Source organism: Solanum verrucosum, unplaced genomic scaffold, assembly GCF_900185275.1.
Source record: "Solanum verrucosum unplaced genomic scaffold, falcon-dt-bn FXZP01000120.1, whole genome shotgun sequence".
Lineage (NCBI taxonomy): Eukaryota > Viridiplantae > Streptophyta > Magnoliopsida > Solanales > Solanaceae > Solanum > Solanum verrucosum.
The window spans coordinates 1,170,922-1,195,801 of record NW_026020714.1 but is presented as its reverse complement, the minus strand read 5'-3'; the positions used below and the strand labels follow the sequence as shown (position 1 = coordinate 1,195,801).

General features: G+C 31.2%; 3 protein-coding genes and 1 long non-coding RNA gene across 4 annotated transcripts; 3 read left to right on the top strand and 1 right to left on the bottom strand.

Moving 5' to 3' along the window:
• The first annotated feature begins 846 nt into the window (after positions 1 to 846).
• LOC125812536 (glucan endo-1,3-beta-glucosidase A-like) lies at positions 847 to 3,438 on the top strand. Its single transcript, XM_049492014.1, has 2 exons — positions 847 to 947; positions 2,341 to 3,438. The coding sequence occupies exons 1-2, from the start codon at positions 884 to 886 to the stop codon at positions 3,291 to 3,293; spliced, it is 1,017 nt and encodes a 338-aa protein (XP_049347971.1). The 5' UTR covers positions 847 to 883; the 3' UTR covers positions 3,294 to 3,438.
• LOC125812546 (uncharacterized) lies at positions 2,685 to 20,227 on the bottom strand. The gene is made up of 2 exons (XR_007442003.1): positions 20,055 to 20,227; positions 2,685 to 2,773 (listed from the first exon to the last, which is right to left on the bottom strand). It is a non-coding gene; the product is annotated as an uncharacterized LOC125812546 (long non-coding RNA).
• Positions 14,752 to 16,498, top strand: LOC125812537 (glucan endo-1,3-beta-glucosidase A-like). Its single transcript, XM_049492015.1, has 2 exons — positions 14,752 to 14,866; positions 15,360 to 16,498. The coding sequence occupies exons 1-2, from the start codon at positions 14,803 to 14,805 to the stop codon at positions 16,310 to 16,312; spliced, it is 1,017 nt and encodes a 338-aa protein (XP_049347972.1). The 5' UTR covers positions 14,752 to 14,802; the 3' UTR covers positions 16,313 to 16,498.
• Positions 18,094 to 24,054, top strand: LOC125812541 (glucan endo-1,3-beta-glucosidase A-like). Its single transcript, XM_049492022.1, has 3 exons — positions 18,094 to 18,177; positions 19,622 to 20,363; positions 23,844 to 24,054. Exons 1-3 carry the CDS (start codon positions 18,114 to 18,116, stop codon positions 24,052 to 24,054), a joined length of 1,017 nt encoding a protein of 338 aa, XP_049347979.1. The 5' UTR covers positions 18,094 to 18,113.
• Positions 24,055 to 24,880: the final 826 nt, after the last annotated feature.

Genomic DNA, 24,880 nt, shown 5'->3' with positions numbered 1-24,880 from the left:
TATTGACACCTCGCTAAGAAAATTTGTTAAACAAATATAAAATCAAAGATATCAGTTAATATAAATTAAACAAAAATGTAATATCGTTCAATGGGTGATTTGATGATCTCGACCCTAAGTGTATTTGAGGTTGCTAGTTTGAGTATGACTTGACTTTTTTATATGTCATTTGAAGCATAGACCTTGGACCAGTGCATCAAATGAGCTTTTATGTTTAAGAGTGCCCAATTAAATATATGGTCCTTATTTAGATATATACATAAATTTTTTCGAAGTTAACGAGTGTACGTATACCTCATTTCTCAAACATGAGTCCGCCTCTAGGTGAACACCCTGACAACCCCTAGACTCGTCTTTGTTCACAAGTTTACTTATTTTTCTTCTAGATTATCGTCAATTTCTTTCGAGCTAGATCCAAAATTTGTAATTTGTAAGTGTTGACGACAATTACAAAATTGATATACAATAACTACTGATTCACAACAAAATAATCATATACACTTGGTAAATTTCTTAAAATTCAATGACTAAACTTCACGCGCGTGTCCATTTTCTTCGAGAAAAAGTACAAATTTACCCTAAACTACCGATTATATTTTAAAATCAACCATTAAATGGAATCAACCATTTTTTTCTCATTCTTTTTCCATCACCTACTCTAGATTAGAAATTTCTTCATCCCCATTAGATACGTTTATATGACTTGATTATTCTACATGACTAAATTTCACTATTATTTGAACTTCTTAATAGGGTAAACTTGACTTTGCTTTTTTTCCACAATACCTTTCTTATTTTTGTCTATATAAGAAATAATTTGATGTTTCCTTAACACACAATTTCACCTCAAATATTTCTTACTCTTCTCAGTTCCAATTTTGCTATGTCTTTTCTAAGTTTTCTTGTAGCTTCCCTTTTACTTGTTGGGCTGTTAATCCAAATGACAGGTCTCTCTCTCTCTTACATACTCACTAATAATGTATTGTTACACTATATATTAAGAGTAACATATTATAATATTGTAACAAATTATCTATCTTATTTACTAGAGTATTGATCTCAGTTACTATAAATAATTAGGGGTATTTACTTCTAGGTGACCTGATAGTAAGATAATTCTTTCGTTGTTGGTGTAAATGAGTTAAAAATTCTAGTAAAAAAGCACTACATATTATTTTAAATTAGGAGGGTCCTATTGGTGAATTGTGAGGACATAAAGGATGATAAATCTACGTAACTAAGCAAACATAATTATTTTATACCTAATCTCTTCTCTCTTTTCCTCTTTTGCTCGCCACTCTCCTCCCTCCTCCTCTCCTCTCACATTTTTTTCTAGCCCTCTCTCTCTGCCTCTCTACAATTCATTGCATGAATTTTTTTTCTTATCCTTATATGTTTCTTACATATCAATACAAAACACAATTAAGCTTTACCTGAATTATTAATTTTTATCTACATGTGCTTCTTGATCTTCATATTTTCTAGGTGGCTGTTAATTGTTGATTCATTTTTATTGGATTAACTCTGGTATATCACAAATTCCCATAATGGGTTCTTGATTTGTTGTTCAATGTTTGAATATTCTATTCTTCTTAGATTGATACAACCAATTGTGTATATGTATCAGAAAAAAATGATACAATTATTATCAAAGTGAATCTTCTTCGATTGATACAATCAATTCTATATATGTATCAGAAAAAATGAAACAATTATTATCAAAGTGTATCTTCTTTAATTGATAGATAATGATACATCCAATTGATCTAGGTGTAATTTTTTTTTTATAAAAATTAATATAATTGTTATCTGACTAGATTTTTGTTTTTAAAAAAAATGTAATACAACTATTATCTGAAAAGTAATGTATTTATATATTATTTTAGGGGTGATATTCAAACATTGTATCAATATTTTTTTCATTTGTATATCACAATAAATTGATACAAGTTGTATCATGTATTTATTTTAGGGGTGATACAATATGCATATGTCTATCTATATTTCAATTTCAAAACTAATATGTGCATTTGTCTAGCTGTGTGCGAGATTGAGAGAGGAGAAATGACAGCGAGATTTGGGGAAGAGAGAGAGAGAAAGAGAAGAGATTGTGTATATGTGTATCTTAGTTTCAATTAAGATATACAAGTTGTTTCTAAGATACAACATGCTTGCCTCTCTCTTTTGTCTCTCATGATCTCACTCGACTCTCTCTTCTATCTCTCTGTATCCCGCGCTCCTCTTTCCTCTCTCTAAAATTGTTGTTATGAATTGTGAATAGATAAACTATACTAGTTATAATTATAGTCCGAACTATAACTATTTGTCATTTTAATGTAGGAGCACAACCTATTGGAGTATGCTATGGAAAAATTGCCAACAATTTACCATCAGATCAAGATGTCAAAAACCTATACAATTCTAATGGCATTAAAAAGATGAGAATTTACTATCCAGACACAAATGTCTTCAATGCTCTCAAAGGAAGTGACATTGAAATAATTCTTGATGTCCCAAATCAAGATCTTGAAGCCCTAGCCAATCCTTCAAGTGCCAATGGTTGGGTTCAAGATAATATAATAAGTAATTTCCCAGATGTTAAATTCAAATATATAGCCGTTGGAAATGAAATTGATCCTGGTACAAATACCGGTCAATATACACAATTTGTTGGTCCAGCAATGGAAAATGTTTACAACGCGTTAACATCAGCAGGGTTGCAAGATCAAATTAAGGTCTCAACCGCAACATACTTAGGACTCTTAACAAACACCTACCCACCAAGTGATAGTATTTTTCGCGAAGAATACAAAAGCTTCATTAATCCTATAATCGAATTTCTATCACGAAAGAACCTCCCACTCTTAGCCAATATTTACCCTTATTTTGGCCATATTGATAACACTAACGACGTTCCTCTTTCTTATGCACTTTTCAACGATCAAGGGACTAATTCTGCGGGATATCAAAATCTTTTTGATGCCCTTTTGGATTCAATGTATTTTGCTACGGAGAAACTTGGAGGACAAAATATTGAGATCATTGTATCGGAAAGTGGTTGGCCTTCTGAGGGACATCCTGCAGCAACTATGGAAAATGCACAAACTTATTATACGAATTTGATTAATCATGTGAAAGGAGGGGCTGGAACACCAAAAAAACCTGGAAGTACGATAGAAACTTATTTATTCGCCATGTTTGATGAAAATCAAAAGGATGGAAAAATAAGTGAGCAACATTTTGGACTCTTTTATCCTGATCAGAGGCCAAAGTATCAACTCAATTTCAATTGATGATATCATATTATAATTAATATATAGTGCTATGAATAATAAGGAGAAATTTGTGTCTTTCTCCTCAATAAAATGATAGCATATCTTATAATTAATATGTGTTGACAAATGTACGGCCTATTGTGTAACCTTGATATCAATATATGTTATATATATACTTAAAAATCCATTTGACTTTATGTTATATTCAACCTGATTAAGTACCTATAATTACTCATAAATCATATCAGATAGTCATGATTTAAAAACTTTTAGTTCTTCGCCCCGTTAACAAAGAAAGATAATCCTTTTCCTATTCTAAATTCTATCTACAGTTGAATCCATCGTCTACACTCGACAATTTCTCCGGTGTTCGAGTTCGAGTCAATGATCAAACTTCTCTAAACGTATAACTTTCCAATTTTTTATTTTAGGAAAATTCTTTTTGGCCAGAAAATTTGGCCAGAATGATAGTTTTTATATGTTATTTTAACTTTTTAAATATTTTTACCCTTTTAACTTAAATATATTTTAACTAAAAAATGAAAAAAAGATTAGTTTGTTCTAAAATTAAAATTTTTTTTTATAGTTTTTTTAATTTTCTGGCCATTTAGCACTTTCCTTTATTTTAATGACTAATTGTAACGACCCGAGCCTACACCTTGGGCGGGACTGGCACTCGAGAACCATTGCTGACCCCAAGCGAACCCTTGGCCTAGCTTACTACATTACTAAAAAACTTCTAAAAACGACGGACCGAAAAGCGACGGATGGCGACGCCATTTGCCATGCCGTAGCTTGCCACCGCCGTTGCTGTCATCGCCGCTGCTTCCTCTCTCCATTGTCTCTTTCTCCTTTAATTTAAGGTTAAGGTTTTATCAAATTAGTTTTAAACTTTTTCAATTTTAGTTATATTTGATTTTGTTAATTAGTTTATTGGATTTGTGTTTTATTTAATGATTGATTGTGTTTGATAGTTAATGAATTAGGGTTTTTAGGATTTGGGTACTAGTTTGAATTTGAAAATCTTTAATTTGATTGTGAATTGGGATTTTTTTAAATTTGATGATTGTTAGTAATTAGTAAATTGTTAATTTGAATTTAGAAGTTAGATATTGATGAAGTTTGATTGTTTATATATCATGAATATATAGGATGAATGTTTGAATGCCATGAATATATGAGGTTTTTTTTTTTTTAATTAGAACTTGAATATATATAACTAATTGTTGGATTAGAAGTTTATATATAACTAATTTTTTAGATTAGATATGAACTTGAATTTGAACTTGAAACTTGAATATAACTAATTCTTGGATTAAAAGTTTATATATAACTAATTTAAAAATTATATGAACTTTAATTTAATTAATTAGAACTTGAATATAAATATTTTTTTATTAGAAGTTTATATATAACTAATTTTAGAGATTATATGAATTTGAATTTATAACTTGAATATAACTAATTCTTGGATTAGAAGTTTATATATAACTAAGTTTAGAAATTAGATATATATGAACTTGACTTTTAGAACTTGAACTTATAATTAGAAGTACATGAATATAACTAATTTTAGAACTTTGATATCAACTTGAATTTAGAACTTGAACTTGAAATTAGAACTTGAACTTGAACTTGAATATAACTAATTCTTGACAGTGGCGGATCCAGGATTTAGACTCCGTGGGTGCCAAATAGACTTATCGATTAAATTAATTATATATTTGATTAAATTATTCGTCTTTTCGATATAAATTAATTTTAGTTCTCTAATTTTTCTTAAAAGAACGTGTGCAACAATTTCCTTTTTCTTAAAAAAACGTCTTTCTCAAAAAAATAGGTACAAATGGGATTCAAACCCGCAACATCAGCCTTCTAAAGTTGCCCTCCTACCGTGGCACCACAAGCCAATTTTGTTCTGTGGGTGGCACGCTTTATATAAATATAAATATTATATATATATACCTATGTATATATAGAGTTTCCGTCGAAGTTCGGGGGTGGCGTGGCACCCTCACACCCCTTAATAGATCCGCCTCTAATTCTTGATGACCTTAATTAATTAGAACTTAATAATTAAACTTAATTATAACTTTAGACTTAATTTATAATAACTTGGACTTAATTAGAATTAATATAATTAATTTTTTGAAATCTTAAACTTAATTAAAATTTATGAATTAATTAAGCTTGAACTTTGTAGATCTTGAAATGTAGTATTTATGAACTAATTAATTAGATATAGCGTAATAATAAATTAACTTATTAATTAAGTAATTATAAATATATATTAACAATATAAATTAGGTTAATGTAGTAAATATGAATTCAAGGTTCACGATCTCATGTTTATGGATGATTTCATGATGTTTAGACGTACCTTAGAGTGTTGGAATCAACTAGAAAACATAGGTACGTTGCTAAGGAACTAGTACGGAAAGATGGGGAAGAAATGGAAAGAACTGGCGTGGCGTCCCTGGCGCTCTAAGAGGCGCGGGGCGCTAGCCCTTGAAATTCAGAGAGTGACTTGGGGCGCTCTGCCTGGCACGGCACCCCAGAGGTCAAAATTCAGAGGCCCCTTCTTGGGGCTCTGAGAGGGGTGGCGCCCCAGGACCCTACCAGGTGCTCCCCGACTTTTCTTCTTCGTTTTTCATCTCTAAACCCTCTAATTTCACTTGATTCTTTCCCCAAACACTTATATGTTCAAAGTATGAAAGATTCTACTCGAAATCACACCCAAAAACATGAATCGAACTCAAGAAACTTCAACAACACAAACCCACAAGAGTTCAAAGAATTTCATCAAGAACTCATAGGATTTACTGTCAAATCAAATAAACTCCACTGAATTGAATCATGATTGGTGCGTGGGTGAACTAACCCAACGCTATGTGATCTCACATACCTCGTAGGATTGAATCCTTGGCGAAATCCACAATCAAACTTGAACGTTCTTGACGAATCTTGCCTTTTCTCCTTTCTCCAATCCCCTAGCATGAACTTCAACTTTTCTAAACTGATCTAATTCTGATTTGACCATAATTAAACTCCTAAAAACGGATTAAAATAATTGGGAAAGGAAAAGACTAAAATACCCCTCCAAAATTCGGTTGAGACTTTCCTTAATTGAACAACCCAACTTCAAATTGGCATATCTCACTCATACGAACTTGGAATCGCGCAAACTCGGCGGCGTTGGAAAGATTATTCCAAGATCTTTCCTACGATATCTGGAAACACACGTAACTCATCCTGATACAGGAGTTATGGTCGTTTAAAGTTGTCCAAAAATTCAACCTAACATACTTAACATATTTTCCTTTCCAAAAATGACTATTTCCAATTCTTAACTTCTTCCTAGTTATTTCAATTTGCGAGATTTTACATGTTTTCACGAAGTTGTCTGTATAAACTACTTGCCTTGATTGCAATATTTCTTAGAAAGTTACCATAGGACTTTCTAATTGCAAGCTATACTTGCTCGAGTCATATATACTTGATTGCAAACTTATTAAAAAAAATCGGAGTAGTATTAAATGAGCATCCACAATTCTATATGTCTAATCAGTCAATCACGCTACCTTACAAGCCCCACTATTTTATTATCATAAATTGTTAGGGCAAAAAATATGACTTTTCTTAGATGAGCCAAGTAAATATGGCGTTTTGTTCAAGTTCATCGTATCGTGATTGGTATTGTCTTCATTAATGGGGTTGTGTGGAATACTTATTTTTCCAAAAAATATAAAGAAAAAGCAAATGGGAAACCTCATCAATAAGACGAATGTTTAGATAGTTAACCAACTGCGTTATTAAGATTTATAACTATTATGATAAAACATAGCGGTGGTTTCAAATTAGATTTGTTATTAGTTATTTTTTTTTATCTTACCCATAGTTAGGTGTTTCTTAGCAAAAGATATAGCGATTGAGATAAGACACAACTACTTCTAGACTATGATCGAAATCTCAGAGACACATCTTAACTAAACTAAGGTCCTATTACGCCCAAATTCATTTTTTTGGGTACTTTTTATACACCTTTTGACTTACGTGGCACACTTCGTGACTCACGTAGTTGAGGCACGTGAGAGATGTTTGGATGTCATATAAGCCAAAAAGGTATACAAAATTACAAAAATATGGATTTTTTTGGGAGGGATGGGGGGGTAATACGACCTTAGTTTAGTTAAGATGTGTTTTTGTAATTTTGGTCATAGGGTGGGGGGTACTTGTGCCTTATCTCAGATTTGATGAAGACGAAAAATGAATAAGAAAGGAAGAAATAAATAATAAACAAGAATAATTAATATTAAAAATAATTTTACCTGATTTAAAATTAAATTAATCGAACTTCAATACCAGTATCAAATGTCGTACATGAAAAACAAGAAAAAATATGCTCAATTTGAGCTTTTTCCTCGTATTGAATGGAACCAGCCATTTTTTATCGTACAATTCATTGACTCCATCACAGTACTAGATTTGAACTTTCTACATAATTTTAATTTAATATTTTCTTCATATGGACCAATATTACATTGTTAACTTTAATATAATATTCCATGAAGTGTTTCACAAGGTATGACTTGGTATTCTATACAAAATTATACTTTTAATTAACATTTTCTTCCTTGCCCACTTCTTCTTGTCTACTCTGCCCGTGTTAAATTATGTGATGGTGTTTAACAGAAATATACAATTTAATAATATTTTTTTAAAAAAAAATATTTGTGGTCAAAACAAAGTTGCAGAGGGAAACCGATTTGAATTTATGTCAAGGCGTTCGACTACAAAAGCCATACATGCATCTTATAAGAAATTGTTGGATCAATACAATATAGAAACAAAAAAAGGGAGTACTTAAACATTGTAATTATTAACCTAAAAAGATATATGATAAAGTCGTCCGGGATATCTTTTGGAGATGTTTGGAGTTTAGAGGTGTATTTATGGCTTACATTAAGGTTATTAAAGACATGTATGTGGAGAGAAAACCTGAGTTAGGACCGTGGGAGATGACTCAAAATATTCCTCGATATCGTGATACGATTGCACTATGGATTAACCCTTAGCATATTCATTTATGCCTAAGTGATGAATATACTGGCATTATATATTAAAAAGGAAGTGTTGTGATGTATGTTACCTTAGATATTGGTTGTGATTTAGCTGTTAAAATATTCCTAATCATATTGTCATGTTTTTGTAAAATAGTTGCTTAGTTCTTTGCATGAAACTAGTTGAGTAGATTCTTTTAGTTCATGAATTACACATGCTAGGTCAATTAAATAGATATACATGCCTAGGTTTTTGAATATTACATTACCAGTATATAATTGTTACATTCTCATATTTTGCATGTCAGTATTTTGAGCTATTCAACATTTCAGTATTCAAGTCATAATGTGTCATACACATATTCAGGTGGGAGTAGACTTAACACCGAGTTGGACTAGGGTTCAACGTACCCGTATGGTCCCAGAACTACGTGCCCCCATAGGTTTATAAGTCCCCTCTGTGGGCATCAAATTTAGTGATCAAGCCAGTCATGTCTTTATACCCCTAGCAAGGTATATTCAGTCATCTTGATTGGGCATATACATCAAACTCCACGTTTAGCTCACATTTTTTTGTTGGTTAGTAGTAGCTCCCATAGTCAGAATCTAGTGAATTTGACCATGTTTTTAGTTATATTTTAGTAGACATAGTATTGATTGACGAGTCGTGTAGTGGAGTTAATGATAAATTGAAACTCTGGAGAGCACCTATGGAGTCAAAAGGTTTCAAGTTAAGCATGACTAAGATAGAGCACCTTGGGGTGCAAGTTTGGTGACGTAAGGCATGAGGTAGAGGTGGAAGTAAAGATCGATACACTAGTAATAGATACCTAAGAAAGAAAACTGCAAGTATGTTAAGTCTATAATTTAAGGAAACTGAGCAATTGATGATGATATTGCACACCGTATAGGAGCGGTGTGAGTGAAATAGAAGCTCGCCACTAGGGTATTAACGTGTGATACAAATGTGTCGTCAATGATTAAAATATAAGTTTTACAGACCGGTGGTTAGACCAACATTATTGTATGAGGTTGAGTGCTGGCCAATCAAGAATATCCACATTCAGAAGATGAGGGTAACAAATACGAGAATGTTCATATAGATGAATGGACATATAAACTACGAGAGATATGATTAAGAACAATATTATACATGCCGGGATAAGGTGAGAGTGACCTCCATGACTGAGAACCTGATGGAAGTGAGATTGAGATGATTCAAACATATGAAGACTAGGAGTGAGTTGTATTAGTGAAAAGGTGTGAGAGGTTGACTATAATATAGAAGTCTATTTGAAATAATTATCTATCCTGCAAAGATAGAGATAAGGTATGCATACGTATGGTGTCGTTTAAGTTAAAGCTCATTTAGGAACCAAAGGGAAAAACACAAGACTTGTTCCTAACATGAAGGCAAATTGAGTACTCAACTTCACATTGTTGGTTGTTTTCCATATATTAAATGGAATCAACCATTATTTTTTATTTTCCATCACCTACCACTAGATTTGAACTTTCTTCATCTCCACTTGGACTTGGTTATTCTACTTGACTAAATTTTACTATTCATTAAACTTCTTCATAGGGCAACTTGACTTGCCTTTTTTCCACACTACCTTTCTTGGTCTTCTTCTTCTTATTGCCTATATAAGAAGCAATTTTATGTTTCCTTAACACACAATTTCACCTCTAACTATTTCTTACTCTTCTGAATTGCAACCCAATAAAGCACAAAGCCATTGAAAAAAAATGGAACATGTAATTTGTATATCAAAAAACCATTTTATTGCTTCTTATATAGGAAAACATTAAAAACACATTTCTTTTCTTGTTCGTTAGTGATGTTTTTTATTAAATTATAGCTACAAAATTAAAGTTGGAGAATCCAACCATACCAAGTGAGGCACTACATGGTAGAATAGTGCAATTTTGTCAAAATTGAAGAAATTTTGCACAAATTCTTAACCTAAAAGTGATGGAGGTATATGGAATTGTACAAGGAAATAATGGATTGTATTTAATATATTTGCAGGCTGAGTGTTTATTAGTTTATCATAACATGACACATGAAAATACAATTAGGTCTATTTTGATAAAAAGAACTTAAATTCATATATTTACTCATTATTTGTTTTTTTTTTTTAGTTTTTTTTTTTTGAAGTATTAATTTAAGTGATTGTGCTTATATTGGTGTGTTTTAATAATTAAGTGATTTTCGAGCTAAATGATCAAGGAAACCACCAAACATAAGTTAGTGTCAAGTTCGGTCTGGGGGCAGAGCTTGAGCCAAGAGGGTTCACCCTGATCTTATTTGATGAAAAATTACACTATTTATAAGTTGCAATTTTTTCTTATTCTATAAATATATTCTAGACCTGATTTTTAAAGAATTAATTTGAACCTTTAAATATAGTACTGTGAGTTGGGTAAAATTTTTGTATGCATATGATATTTCTATATTCACATGAAAAGTCTTGAATTAGATGTGCCCCACATCTTCGTTAGCTAAAATTGAATAGTATTTGTTATAAAATAATAATAAAAATACAAGACAACTAGAGAAGTTGAGAAAGAATATTCCAGAGAGGAAAAAGAGAAGAAGAAAGAATGATGTACATATCAAAATGAATTGATATAGTTTTCTATTTTACCCTTAAAAGAAAAAAAATTGTTACGAGTTTTAAGATTATTCTGTAAGCACCTAGCTTGATAACAAGGTATCTTCAAAAAGTTACTGCAAGACTTTTTTGAAAGTTACGTTGTTTCTTAAAAAAATAACACAAAATATGAGATGGGTACTAATGACACTAAAATATTCAATAAAAAATAATAATTAAATTGTCATATAAAATAAATATTGCAAAGTAATAATAAAAATGATCATAATTTAAAAGTACTAAATCAATGCTAAAATAAGTTTAATAAGTATTAGTTACATTACTAAGTATTTAAGGAAAATTAAAATTAGATTATGCATTTTAACTGTCTAAACCAATGTAAAACAAAAGAACAAATATTCAATATTATTGTCATTCTTAGTGTTGAATTGATTTTCTTTTTGCATTAGTATTAATTTGATTTTTAAGTTTTATTATAATTATCAACATTTATGAACTATAATCTTTATTGGACCATTCCGAATTCTAAGTTTTAAACTTGAAATAATATATTAAAAGATAAAAACTATGAAATAGTATAAGAAATATTTTAAAATTATATCAAAGTAAATAGTTTTATGTATAAAATAAAATTTTAAAATTACATCTATAATGTCGGGTTGGTTTGGTCTCGGGTTGGTCTTTTTTAGTTAAAACCAAACCAACCCAAATATAGTTGGTTTTTTTTTTTCAATATCAAATCAAGTCAAACCAAATCACTAGTCGAATTTTTTTTCATATTGACTCGATTTACAATTTAATTCAGTTTTTGGTTTGATTTTGTAAGCCCATACTTGCCTTGATTGCAATATTTCTTAGAAAGTTAACGTAGGACTTTCTAATTGCAAGCTATACTTACTTGAGTCATACTTGATTGCAAGCTTGTTAAAAAAAAATCGGAGTAGTATTAAATGAGCATCCATAATCCTATATGTCTAATCAGTCAATCATGCTACCTAACAAACCCACTATTTTATTAGCACAAATGGATAGGGCAAAAAGTATGACTTTTTCTAGATGAGCCAAGTAAATATGGCGTTTTGTTCAAGTTCATCGTATCGTGATTGATATTGTCTTCATTAATGAGGTTGTGTGGAATAATTATTTTTCAAAAAATATAGAGAAAAAGAAAATTGTCTTCATTAATGGGGTTGTGTGAAATAATTATTTTTCAAAAAATATAGAGAAAAAGAAAATGGGAGATGAAATTAAAAGACAGAGAGTTGAAACCATAATAAATAGTTAACCAACTGATTTATTAAGATTTATAACTGTTATGATAAATCATAGCAGTGGAATTTCCAATTAGATTTGATATTAGTTTATTTTTTTATCTTACCCGTAGTTAGGTGTTTTACCCAATTTACTATTATTAGCAAAAGATATAGAGTTGAGATAAAGGCAGAGTTAATACCTCAGATGGTCACTCAACTATCCACTTTTGCCTCAGAAAGTCACTCAACTTTTAATTTTCACTAAAAAGTCACCATGTGAGTGACTTTCTGAGGAAAGACTGGATAGTTGAGTGACTATATGAGGTATTAACCCGATAAAGGCACAACTATCCCTAGACTATGATCGAAATCTCAAAGACATACCTTAACTAAACTAAGGTCCTATTAACCCCAAACTCATTTTTTTTGGTAATTTTACACAACTTTTGGCTTACGTGACACACTTTGTGACTCCATGTAGTTGAGGCGCGTGAGAGATGTTTGGATGCCATGTAAGCCAAAAATGTGTACAAAATTACAAAAAAAAAAAAAATTAGGGAGGGAGGGGGGATAATAGAACTTTAGTTTAATTAAGATGTGTTTTTGTAATTTTGGTCATAAGGTAGGATCTACTTGTGCCTTATCTCATATTTGATGAAGACGAAAAATGAATAAGAACGGAAGAAATAAATAATAAACAAGAATAATTAATTTTAAAAATAATTTTACTTGACTGAAAATTAAATTAATTGAACTTCAATACAAGTATCAAATGTTGTACATGAAAAATAAAGAAAAATTATGCTCAATTTGAGCTTTTTCCTTGTATTGAATGGAACCAACCATTCATTATCATACAATTCATTGACTCCATCACAGTACTAGAATTGAACTTTCTACATATTTTAATATTTTCTTCATATGGACAAAATTTATATTGCTATATACTTAATAAAATATTTCATGAAGTGCTTCACGGGGTATGCCTTGGTATTCTATACAAACTTATACTTTTAATTAACATTTTATTCCTTGCCCTCTTCTTCTTGTCTACACTCTCCGTGTTAAATTATGTGATGGTATTTAACGGAATATATAATTTAATAATATTTTTTTTTAAAGTTTGTGGTCAAAATAAAGTTGCAGAGGGAAACCGATTTAAATTTATGTCAGGGCGTTCGACCACAAAAGCCATCCATCTTATAAAAAATTATTGGATCAATACAATATAGAAACAAAAAGAGGGAGTACTAACACATGGTATTTATTAACCTAAGAAGATATATGATAAAGTCGCCCATGAGATCTTTTGGAGATGTTTGGAGTCTAGAGGTGTATTTATGACTTACATTAAGGTTATTAAAGACATGTATGTGGAGACAAAACCTGAGTTAGGACAGTGAGAGATGACTCCATGGATTAACCCTTAGCATATTCATTTATGCCTAAGTGATGAATATATTGGCATTATATATTTAAAAGGAGGTGTTGAGATGTGTGTTATTTGTAGATGACATAGTATTGATTGATGAGTCGTGTAGTGGAGTTAATGATAGATTGAAAGTATGGAGAGCGCCCATGGAGTCTAAAGGTTTAAGGTTAAGCATGACAAAGATAGAGCACCCAGAGTGCAAGTTTGGTGACGTGAGGCATGAGGTAGAGGTGGAAGTAAAGATCAATACATGACTAGCAATGTACTCAAGAGAGAAAACTGCAAGTATGTTAAGTCTATAATTTAAGGAAACAAAGAATTGACAATGATATTGCACACCGTATTGGACCGGTGTGAGTGAAATAGAAGCTCGCCACTAGGGTATTAACGTGTGATACAAATGTGTCACCAATGATTAAAATATAATTTTACAGAGTGGAGGTTAGACCAACACTATTGTATGAGGCTGAGTGCTAGCCAATCAACAATGTCCACGTTCAAAAGATGAGGCTAGCAAATACGAGGATGTTCAGATGGGTGGGTGGACATATATACTAAGAGAGACATGATTAAAAACAATGTTATACAAGCCGGAATAAGATGAGGATACATATCCGTGATAGAGTAGATAATGGAAGCGAGGTTGAGATGATTCAGATATATGAAGACTAGGAGCGAGGGTGTATATATTAGTGAGAAGGTGTTAAAGATTGACTATAGGAAGAGTCTATTTGAAACAACTTCTCTATCCTGCAAAGATAGAGATAAGATATGCATACATATGTTGTCGTTTAAGTTAAAGCTCATTTAGGAACCAAAGGGAAAAACACAAGACTTTCCTAACATGAAGGCAAATTAAGTTACTCAACTTCACATTGGTGGCTGTTTTCCATATATTAAATGGAATCAACCATTTTTTTTTATTTTCCATCACCTACCACTAGATTTGAACTTTCTTCATCTCCACTTGGACTTGGTTATTCTACTTGACTAAATTTTACTATTCATCAAACTTCTTCATAGGGCAACTTGACTTGGCTTTTTTCCACACTACCTTTCTTGGTCTTCTTCTTCTTATTGCCTATATAAGAAGCAATTTTATGTTTCCTTAACACACAATTTCACCTCTAACTATTTCTTACTCTTCTCAATTCCAATTTTGCTATGGCTTTTCTATGTTCTCTTGTAGCTTCCCTTTTACTTGTTGGGCTGCTAATCCAAATTACAGGTCTCTCTTCTTACATACACACACTTCAATCTTTAAGCTTTTTAGTACGGAGTTTGTTATATTTAAAATTTTGGGTCCTGACCTACTATTTGTTTCAATTTTAGTAACATTTTATACATGTACTTATGCCCCGCGTTAGAAGTACTGAGTTCAAATGAACTATACCATTACTTGTCTCATGCATGCATATATTTACTTATAAATGTCCTATTAAATAACACTACATATATATAATTTTTTGTTCTAGGAAGGTGCAGTAGGCCCTATTGATAAGGACATAAAAAAATAGGTTTAATAACCTCACGCAATTATGACATCTACAAATAAGTTATTTATGGATCTATTAACCAACCATTAGAGTATTTTTAGTGTTTTATAATGTGTATAATGGTCAGTACTAAAGATTCACATTATCGACATCGACTTGTTTTCATTGAGGCGTTATTATTGTTGTTATTATTATTTTGATGTTCTTTTTTTTGTCATAATGTAGGAGCGCAGCCTATCGGAGTATGCTATGGAAAAATTGCCAATAATTTACCATCAGATCAAGATGTCATAAAATTATATAATGCTAATAATATCAAGAAAATGAGAATTTACTATCCACATACAAATGTCTTTAATGCCCTCAACGGAAGTAACATTGAAATAATTCTTGATGTCCCAAATCAAGATCTTGAAGCCCTAGCCAATCCTTCAAATGCCAATGGTTGGGTTCAAGATAATATAAGAAATCATTTTCCCGATGTTAAATTCAAATATATAGCCGTTGGAAATGAAGTTGATCCTGGTAGAGAGAGTGGTAAATATGCACGATTTGTTGGTCCAGCAATGGAAAATATTTACAACGCGTTATCATCAGCAGGGTTGCAAAATCAAATCAAGGTCTCAACATCGACATATTCAGGGCTCTTAACCAACACCTACCCACCTAGAGATAGCATTTTTCGCGAAGAATATAAAAGTTTCATTAATCCTATAATTGGATTTCTAGCACGACATAATCTTCCACTCTTAGCCAATGTTTACCCTTATTTTGCCCATATTGGTAACACTAACGCCGTTCCTCTTTCTTATGCTCTTTTCAATCAACAAAGGAGAAATGATGCAGGATATGAAAATCTTTTCGATGCCCTTGTGGATTCAATGTATTTTGCTACGGAGAAACTTGGAGGACAAAATATTGAAATTATTGTATCGGAAAGTGGTTGGCCTTCTGAGGGACACCCTGCAGCAACTTTGAAAAATGCGAGGACTTATTATACGAATTTGATTAATCATGTGAAAAGAGGGGATGGAACACCAAAAAAACCTGGAAAGACCATAGAAACTTATTTATTCGCCATGTTTGATGAAAATGAAAAGAAGGGAGAAGCAAGTGAGAAACATTTTGGACTCTTTAATCCTGATCAGAGGCCAAAGTATCAACTCAATTTTAATTAATGATAGCATATATTATAATTAATGTATAGATATTTTATATTATATATGAATAATAAGGAGAAATGGTATGTTTTTATCTTTCAATAAATGATAGTATATATATTTAATTAATATGTAGTGAGAAAATGTATGGCCTCTTGTGTGTTCCTTGATATCAAAAATTAATATTAAGTATTTTTAATAAGATATGTATTTTAATTGAAAGGATGTGTCCTTTCATTCTTTGGTTATTTTAAATCCAATTTCTGAAGATTGCAACGTAACTTTTACAGAGTATCTTTCTCTACAATATTCCTCAAAGAATTCTTTTATTCTCCAAAAAGATCTTGTTAATATTTTCAAAATTTCATCTTTGTGTTCATAAAAATTTTGTGTTCTTGGTATATATTTTCCAACACTCTCCGTTTCAATTTGTTCTATCTGATTTTGATTTGATATGAAGTTTAAGAAAGTAAAGAAAAGTTTTGAATTTTGTGAATTAAAGGTATGTAGATACCAACCTGTCCTTTAATCTTGTGATCTTAAACATGTTATATGGAAAGTTAAAATTAAAGAGTTGCCAAAAAAAGAAAAGAAACACCCAACAAGTACCTGACCATGCCAAGTTTATGTCGAAGGTCAGAGGCGTATCAAGGAGGGGGTCACCAGGTTCACGTGAACCCATGCTCCCCTCCTTAAATCATATGTAGTAGTATTATATTTTTTTTAAAAGAATATTTAAATATAGATATGTAAACCCATAGTTGAAGTATCATACCGTGCGATTATGATTGGGTGCACCTCTCTAAGTGAGGTTAGAAATTTGAATCTTTTATTTAATCTCGTTTTATTTTCCTTTCTAAAATTTTGAATGGTCCAACAAATGTTATTTAAAATACATAATCTAATTTTAATTTTCTTTAATGTTTAATCATGTAACTAATACGTATTAGACTTATTTTAGCATGATTTAGTACTTTTAAATTATGATCATTTTCATTATGACTTTGCAATATTTATTTTATATGATGATTTCATTATTATTTTTTATTGAATATTTTAGTGTCATCACTCATCTCATATTTTGTGTTATTTTCTTCAGAAACACCTTAAATAGTTGTATTTTGGTTGGACTAAAGAAATATTTGTAGCACAAGTTAATTATATGTTTGTATGCATACTTTATCGAAAAAATCCAAAAACCTGAACAAATCCGAGGTTTATTAGTTTGGTTTTATTTAAAAATTCGACACAATGGTTTAGTTTGGTATTTGAAAAACCCAAACCAATACGAGGTTGAAAAATTCGAAAAAAAAACCCAAATTTTATTAGCTTGGTTTGGTTTATAAATTTAAAATATTTTACACAAATGACTTGATTTGATATTTGAAAAACCCGAACCAACCTAGTCATACACACCCCTAATTACAACAACCACAAATTCCATATACAATAACTATTGGGTTCACAAAAAAATAAATTTCTAACAATTAAATGAGTAGACTTCACATGTCCATTTTCTTTGAGAAGAAAAAGTACAAGTTTACCCTTAAACTTTGAGTATAGTTTAAAATCAACCTTTTTGTTCTCATTTTTTTCCCATCACCTACTCTAGATTAGAAATTTCTTCATCCCCCATTAGATACGTTTATATGACTAAATTTCACTATCAATTGAACTTCTTCTTAGGGTAAACTTGACTTAGTTTTTTTTTTTCCACACTGCTTTTCTTCTTTTTGTCTATGTAAGAAGTAATTTGATGTTTCCTTGACACACAATTTTACCTCAAATATTTCTTAGTCTTCTCAATTCCAATTTTGCTATGTCTTTTCTAAGTTTTCTTGTAGCTGCCCTTTTACTTGTTGGGCTGTTAATCCAAATGTCAGGTCTCTCTTTTACATACAAACTAATAATGTATTTTTACACTATATATTAAGAGTAACATATTATAATATCGTAGCAGATAATCTATTTTATTTACTAAGTTATTGATCTCAGTTACTGTAAATAGTTAAGGGTATTTAATTCTAGGTGACCTGATAGTATAACAATTCTTCCGATGTTGATGTAAATGAGTTAAAAATTCTATGAAAAAACACTTCATATTTTTCAAAATTAGGAGGGTAAATCTACCTAACTAAGCAAACATAATTACTGTATATACTTAATTAAGCGGTATTTTAGTTTTTTTTTTTTTTTTATCTAACATAGTTATACTTAAAATTTTATAACTAATCTCTTCTCTCTTTTCCTCTTTTGCTCGCCACTCTCCTCCCTCTTCCTCTCCTCTCACATTTTTTTTCGCCCTCTCTCTCTGCCTCTCTACAATTCATTGCATGAATCTTTCTTCTTATCCTTATATGCTTCTTATTTATCAATACAAAACTCAATTAAGCTTTACCTAAATTATTAATTTTTATCTACATGTGCTTCTTGATCTTCAATATTTTCAATGTGACTGCTAATTGTTGATTCATTTTTATTGGATTAACGCTGGTATATCAAAAATTCTCATAGGGGTTCTTGATTTGTTGTTCTATGTTTGAATCTCTTATTCTTCTTAGATTGATACAACCAATTTTATATATGTATGAGAAAAAATGATACAGTTATTTTCAAAGTGTATCTTCTTCGATTGGTACAACAGATTCTATATATATATATATATATATATATATATATATATATATGTGTATGTATCAGGAAAAATGAAACAATTATTATCAGCATGTATCTTCTTTAATAGATACATCCAATTGATCTACGTATTAGAAAACAATATAAAAATTGATATAGCTATTATTTGACTAGACTTTTGTACATATAAAAAACGAATACAACTATTATAAAAAAATATTGTATTTATATATTTTAGGGATGATATTCAAACTTTGTATCAATATTTTTTTCATTTGTATATCACAATAAATTGATACATATTATATCTGTGTATTTATTTTAAGGGTGATATAATATGTATATGTCTATCTATATTTCAATTTCAAAACTAATATGTGCATTTGTGTAGCTGTGTGCAAGATTGAGAGAGGAGAAATGACAGCGAGATTTGGGAAAGAGAGAGAGAGAAAGAGAAGAGATTGTGTATATGTGTATCTTAGTTTCAATTAAGATATACAAGTTGTTTCTAAGATACAACATGCTTGCCTCTCTCCTCTATCTCTCTTGATCTCGCTCGACTCTCTTTTCAATCTCTCTTTGTCCCGCTCTCCTCTTTCCTCTCTCTAAAATTGTTGTTATGAATTGTGAATAGATAAACAATACTATTTATAATTATAGTCCAAACTATAAGTATTTATCATTATAATGTAGGAGCACAACCTATTGGAGTATGCTATGGAAAAATTGCCAACAATTTGCCATCAGATCAAGATGTCAAAAACCTATACAATTCTAATGGCATTAAAAAGATGAGAATTTACTATCCAGACACAAATGTCTTCAATGCTCTCAAAGGAAGTGACATTGAAATAATTCTTGATGTCCCAAATCAAGATCTTGAAGCCCTAGCCAATCCTTCAAGTGCCAATGGTTGGGTTCAAGATAATATAATAAGTAATTTCCCAGATGTTAAATTCAAATATATAGCCGTTGGAAATGAAGTTGACCCCGGTACAAATACCGGTCAATATGCACAATTTGTTGGTCCAGCAATGAAAAATGTTTACAACGCGTTAACATCAACAGGATTGCATGATCAAATTAAGGTCTCAACCTCGACATATTCAGGGCTCTTTACAAACACCTACCCACCAAGTGCTAGTATTTTTCGCGAAGAATACAAAAGCTTCATTAATCCCATAATCGAATTTCTAGCACGAAATAACCTCCCGCTCTTAGCCAATATTTACCCTTATTTTGGCCATATTGATAACACTAACGACGTTCCTCTTTCTTATGCACTTTTCAACGACCAAGGGACTAATTCTGCGGGATATCAAAATCTTTTTGATGCCCTTTTGGATTCAATGTATTTTGCTACGGAGAAACTTGGAGGACAGAATATTGAGATCATTGTATCGGAAAGTGGTTGGCCTTCTGAGGGACATCCTGCAGCAACTATGCAGGGGCGGAGCTATGACATGGCGAGGGTGGTCAGATGAACAACCTTCGTTGGAAATTTTTTACGTGTATGTATACTAAATATCGAGTTTTTTTGGATATGTACTAACTATTGAACAACCTTGACACAATAAAGGTTGACAGCCTAGCGGTTAAGGTATTGCAAAGATGCCTCAGCGTTCCGGGTTTGAGCCCAAGTGTTGGCGTTTTCTTTAAATTTTTTCATTGTTCCATTTGTTCTCTTAGAAAAGGCAAAACTCAGTCTGGGTTCGATCCCAGGCTTGAACATTTCATTTATTTAATATTTGTTCCGTTTTTCTCTTAAGAAAAAGTACAAAAGTTACCTTTTTTAAGTTAAGAAAAACAAAAGGAAATAAAAGGTCTATTTTTACTTTTCTTAATTTTAAAAAAAATAGATTCATAGTTGTCTTTTCCTTTTAGTTTTTTGACTTCTTCTTCTCCCAAAAACCCTTACAACTTTACTCTTTACCTTTCTCTCTTCTCAACTTTCATACATATTTGCAAGTTTTAAAAAATTGGAAGCTTTAATCATTGTATATTTCTTCCTCAACCGCCATTGAAGTGTGAAAAGGTATTTCTCAATTCTTTTTTTCCTTTAGTTTAGTTTTTTCTAATCATGTGTTGAAAGACTTGAATATCTTAATTTTTATGTTAAAAGCTACTTTATTTATTTGAGTATCGATCAACTATTTGGTGTATTGTGGATGATTTTTAATATGTTTGGTATACTTGAACTTGACTACTATTTCAGTTTGGTGTTCAATGAGTTTGGAGAAATATTTTTTTAGAGTACCCAAAACAAGTTTGGCGCCTCAAAATCAAAATCAACTACACCGAGATGAAAATGTCAACCAAATAGAAATATCATCTCACTCTTCCCAAAGACAAGAATTTGATGTAAATGATTTAAAGGCTGATCCGGCTGAAAGAACTCCAATTTTGAATTATCATCCAAACCTTCATGATGAGATAAAGAGGGCATATATCATTAAAGGTCCTTGTCAACCTCAAAATCATCAGTTTCCTCAAACTAATCTTTTTGGAACACCACGTCGTTTTGTTTATACGTGGTTTGATGAATATCATGATTGGTTGGAATACAGTATTAGTGCGGATGCTGCTTATTGTTTACCTTGTTATTTGTTTCAAGGAGAAAACATTAATCAAGGTGGTGGTAATGTATTTTCGACTAAGGGATTTACAAATTGGCATAGAAAAGATAGCTTTGCTACACATATTGGTCCACCGAATAGCGTTCATAATCAATCCAAAAGAAAGTGTGAAGATCAAATACGAGAACAACAATCCATTCAAGCCGCATTTTACAAGTTGGATGATAAACGTAAGCATGAATATCGGATTCGATTAAACACTTCAATCGATGTGGTAAGACTTCTTTTGGATCAAGGTTTTGCATTTCGTGGTCATGACAAGAGTGAATCGTCATTGAACAAGGGTAATTTTCTTGAAGTTCTTTCTTGGTTAGCTGCTAGATGTGATGCAATTAAACCTTTTGTGTTAGAAAAAGCTCCAAAAAATAATAAAATGACTTCTCATGACATCCAAAAAGATATTGTGACTGCATGTAAGATTGAAACAGTTAAGGCAATAATAGAGGATATAAATAGTGACTACTTTGCTTTATTGGTTGATGAATCTAGAGATGTGTCACGCAAAGAGCAAATGGCTATTTGTCTAAGATATGTTGACAAAATGGGGTTTGTGATGGAGGCATTTATTGGACTTGTTCACATTAAAGATACTAGTGCTTTATCTCTAAAGAAAGCAATTGTAGATGTACTTGCTCACCATTCTTTGACTTTATCTAATGTACGTGGGCAATGTTACGATGGGGCTAGTAATATGCAAGGTGAGCTAGGTGGTCTTAAAACGTTGATTAGACAAGAAAGTAGATCGGCTCATTATGTTCATTGTTTTGCTCATCAACTTCAATTGATTCTTGTTGTGGTTTCTAAAAAGTGTGTTCAAGTAGGTGAACTTGTATTATTAATTTCAAATATTTTGAATGTGTTGGGAGCTTCTTTTAAACGTGTGGATAATTTTTGAGAATCTCAAAAAAAGCATCTCCAAATGGCATTGGATATGGGTGAACTAGAAACGGGTAGAGGGTTGAATCAAGAACTTGGTCTTGTTAAAGCCGGTGATACTCGTTGGGGATCTCACTACAAGTCATTTGGAAACTTTATTAGTAGTTTTGACTCTATTGTTGATGTACTTGATATATACTCTTGTTGAAAATGCAAGTACTTTGGAAGAAAGAGCAAGCACATCGGGATTTCTCAGAAGTTGTCAAACGTTTGAGACTATTTTCTTGTTGCATTTGATGACAGATGTTTTAGGAATCACAAATGATCTTAATGTTTCATTACAGAAAAAGGAGCAAGACATTGCAAATGCCATGATTTTTGTAAAGGTAGCAAAGAGAAGGTTGCAAGCTTTAAGAGATAATGAATAGGATCTTCTCTTTAAAAAAATATTGGATGGGATTCACTTAAAGAAAAGGTAGAAGCATTTTGTATCAAGCATGGCATTTCATTACCCAATTTTGATGATCCATATGCTAATTCTGGGAGATCACGACGTAAAGTAGTTATTTGTACTACTTTGCATCATTATCGTGTGGATGTGTTTTATAAAATCATTGATTGACAACTACAAGAACTTAATGATCGTTTCAATGAGGTGACAAGTGATTTGCTTAATGGAGTATCTTGCTTGAATCCAATTGATTCATTTTCTAGTTTTGACATAAAGAAGATAATGAGAATGGCTGAATTTTATCCTGATGATTTTGATGGGTCCAACATGAGAGCTCTTGAGAATCAACTTGTTAATTACATTATTGATGTTCGTGATATTGATGAAAGGTTCTCCAATTTGGGTGGACTTGGAGAACTTTCAAGAAAGTTGGTTGAGACAAAGAACCATTTAACCTATTCTCTCATATTTCTTTTAATGAAGTTTGCTTTGCTTCTACCTGTTGCCACTGCTACAGTTGAAAGAGCTTTTTCGGCAATGAAGATTATCAAGAATGACTTGCGAAATCGAATGGATGATGAATTCTTAGATGGTTGCATAGTGTCTTATGTAGAGAAAAAAGCATTTAAAGATGTTTCTAATGAGTGTATTATGAAAACATTTCAAGAGATGAAGTGTCGTCGAGTGCAATTGTAGTTACCACTTTACAATTTACATATTTTGGTGTATATGAAACTATCCGTCAATATATTTGTCCTACTTCATCTTCCTTAGTTTATTCATTGATATTTTGTAAGTTTCTGTTTTAAGAATTTTCATTTTGGATAGTTGGTTAATTTGATATTGAGGTATGACTATTTTGAAGCTAATCTTTATAATCTGACTAGCAAGGTTTATTTTTTTACTTGTCCTAAAGTATGAACACCCTTGGCGAAAATCTTGGCTCCGCCATTGCAACTATGGAAAATGCACAAACTTATTATACAAATTTGATTAATCATGTGAAAGGAGGGGTTGGAACACCAAAGAAACCTGGAAGTACGATAGAAACTTATTTATTCGCCATGTTTGATGAAAATCAAAAGGATGGAAAAATAAGCGAGCAACATTTTAGACTCTTTTATCCTGATCAGAGGCCAAAGTATCAACTCAATTTCAATTGATGATACTATATTATAATTAATATATAGTGCTATGAATAATAAGGAGAAATTTGTGTCATTCTCCTCAGTAAAATGATAGCACATCTTATAATTAATATGTGTTGACAAATGTACGGCCTCCTTGTGTTTCCTTGATATGAATATATATATATATGTGTGTTATATATACTTAGAAATACATTTTTAAGAAATGCATGCAAATTATGATAACATCTATATGTCTTTATGTTATATTCAATCTAGTTAACCTATTAGATTACTTATAATTCATGTCAGATCATCATGATTTTAAAACTTTTAGTTCTCCGCCCCCACAAACAGAGAAAGATTAATGACTAATTTAGATTTTACTAATGTATCATAACAATAAATTATTTTATTTATCTAATTTTGATTTGACCTATAGCGTTTAAGAAATTAAGTAAAGAAAACTTTTGAACCTTGTGGTTTTAAATTAAAGGTTTGTAGAATGTACCAAAATATCCTTTAATCTAGTGGTCTTAATTAAACATGTCACGTAGAAAGTTAAACTTTCATAATTGTCAAAAACGAAAAGAGACGTTTATTTTGAAATAGATTAAAAATCAAAGCTAAGACAAACAATTCTAATGGATAGAGTAAATAACTATATACAATAATAGTTAAATATGTTGAAGTGTGTAACCATCTCATCTAAAAGCGGGTTCGATTCTTTTTTATGGGTCAAGCACGTGAAAATTCTTTTTGATTCGGATGGCAGTGAGATTCAATTACATGACCTCTGTCTGCTCTGATACCATATTGAAGTGTGTAATCATCTCATCACAAAGCTTAAGCTATTAGAGAG

Coding starts and splice junctions, on each gene's coding strand:
- LOC125812536 (XM_049492014.1), top strand. CDS start 884: ATGTCTTTTCTAAGTTTTCTTGTAGCTTCCCTTTTACTTGTTGGGCTG. Junction 948..2,340: donor GCTGTTAATCCAAATGACAG/GTCTCTCTCTCT, acceptor ATTTTAATGTAG/GAGCACAACCTATTGGAGTA.
- LOC125812537 (XM_049492015.1), top strand. CDS start 14,803: ATGGCTTTTCTATGTTCTCTTGTAGCTTCCCTTTTACTTGTTGGGCTG. Junction 14,867..15,359: donor GCTGCTAATCCAAATTACAG/GTCTCTCTTCTT, acceptor GTCATAATGTAG/GAGCGCAGCCTATCGGAGTA.
- LOC125812541 (XM_049492022.1), top strand. CDS start 18,114: ATGTCTTTTCTAAGTTTTCTTGTAGCTGCCCTTTTACTTGTTGGGCTG. Junction 18,178..19,621: donor GCTGTTAATCCAAATGTCAG/GTCTCTCTTTTA, acceptor ATTATAATGTAG/GAGCACAACCTATTGGAGTA. Junction 20,364..23,843: donor CCTTCTGAGGGACATCCTGC/AGCAACTATGCA, acceptor TGGCTCCGCCAT/TGCAACTATGGAAAATGCAC.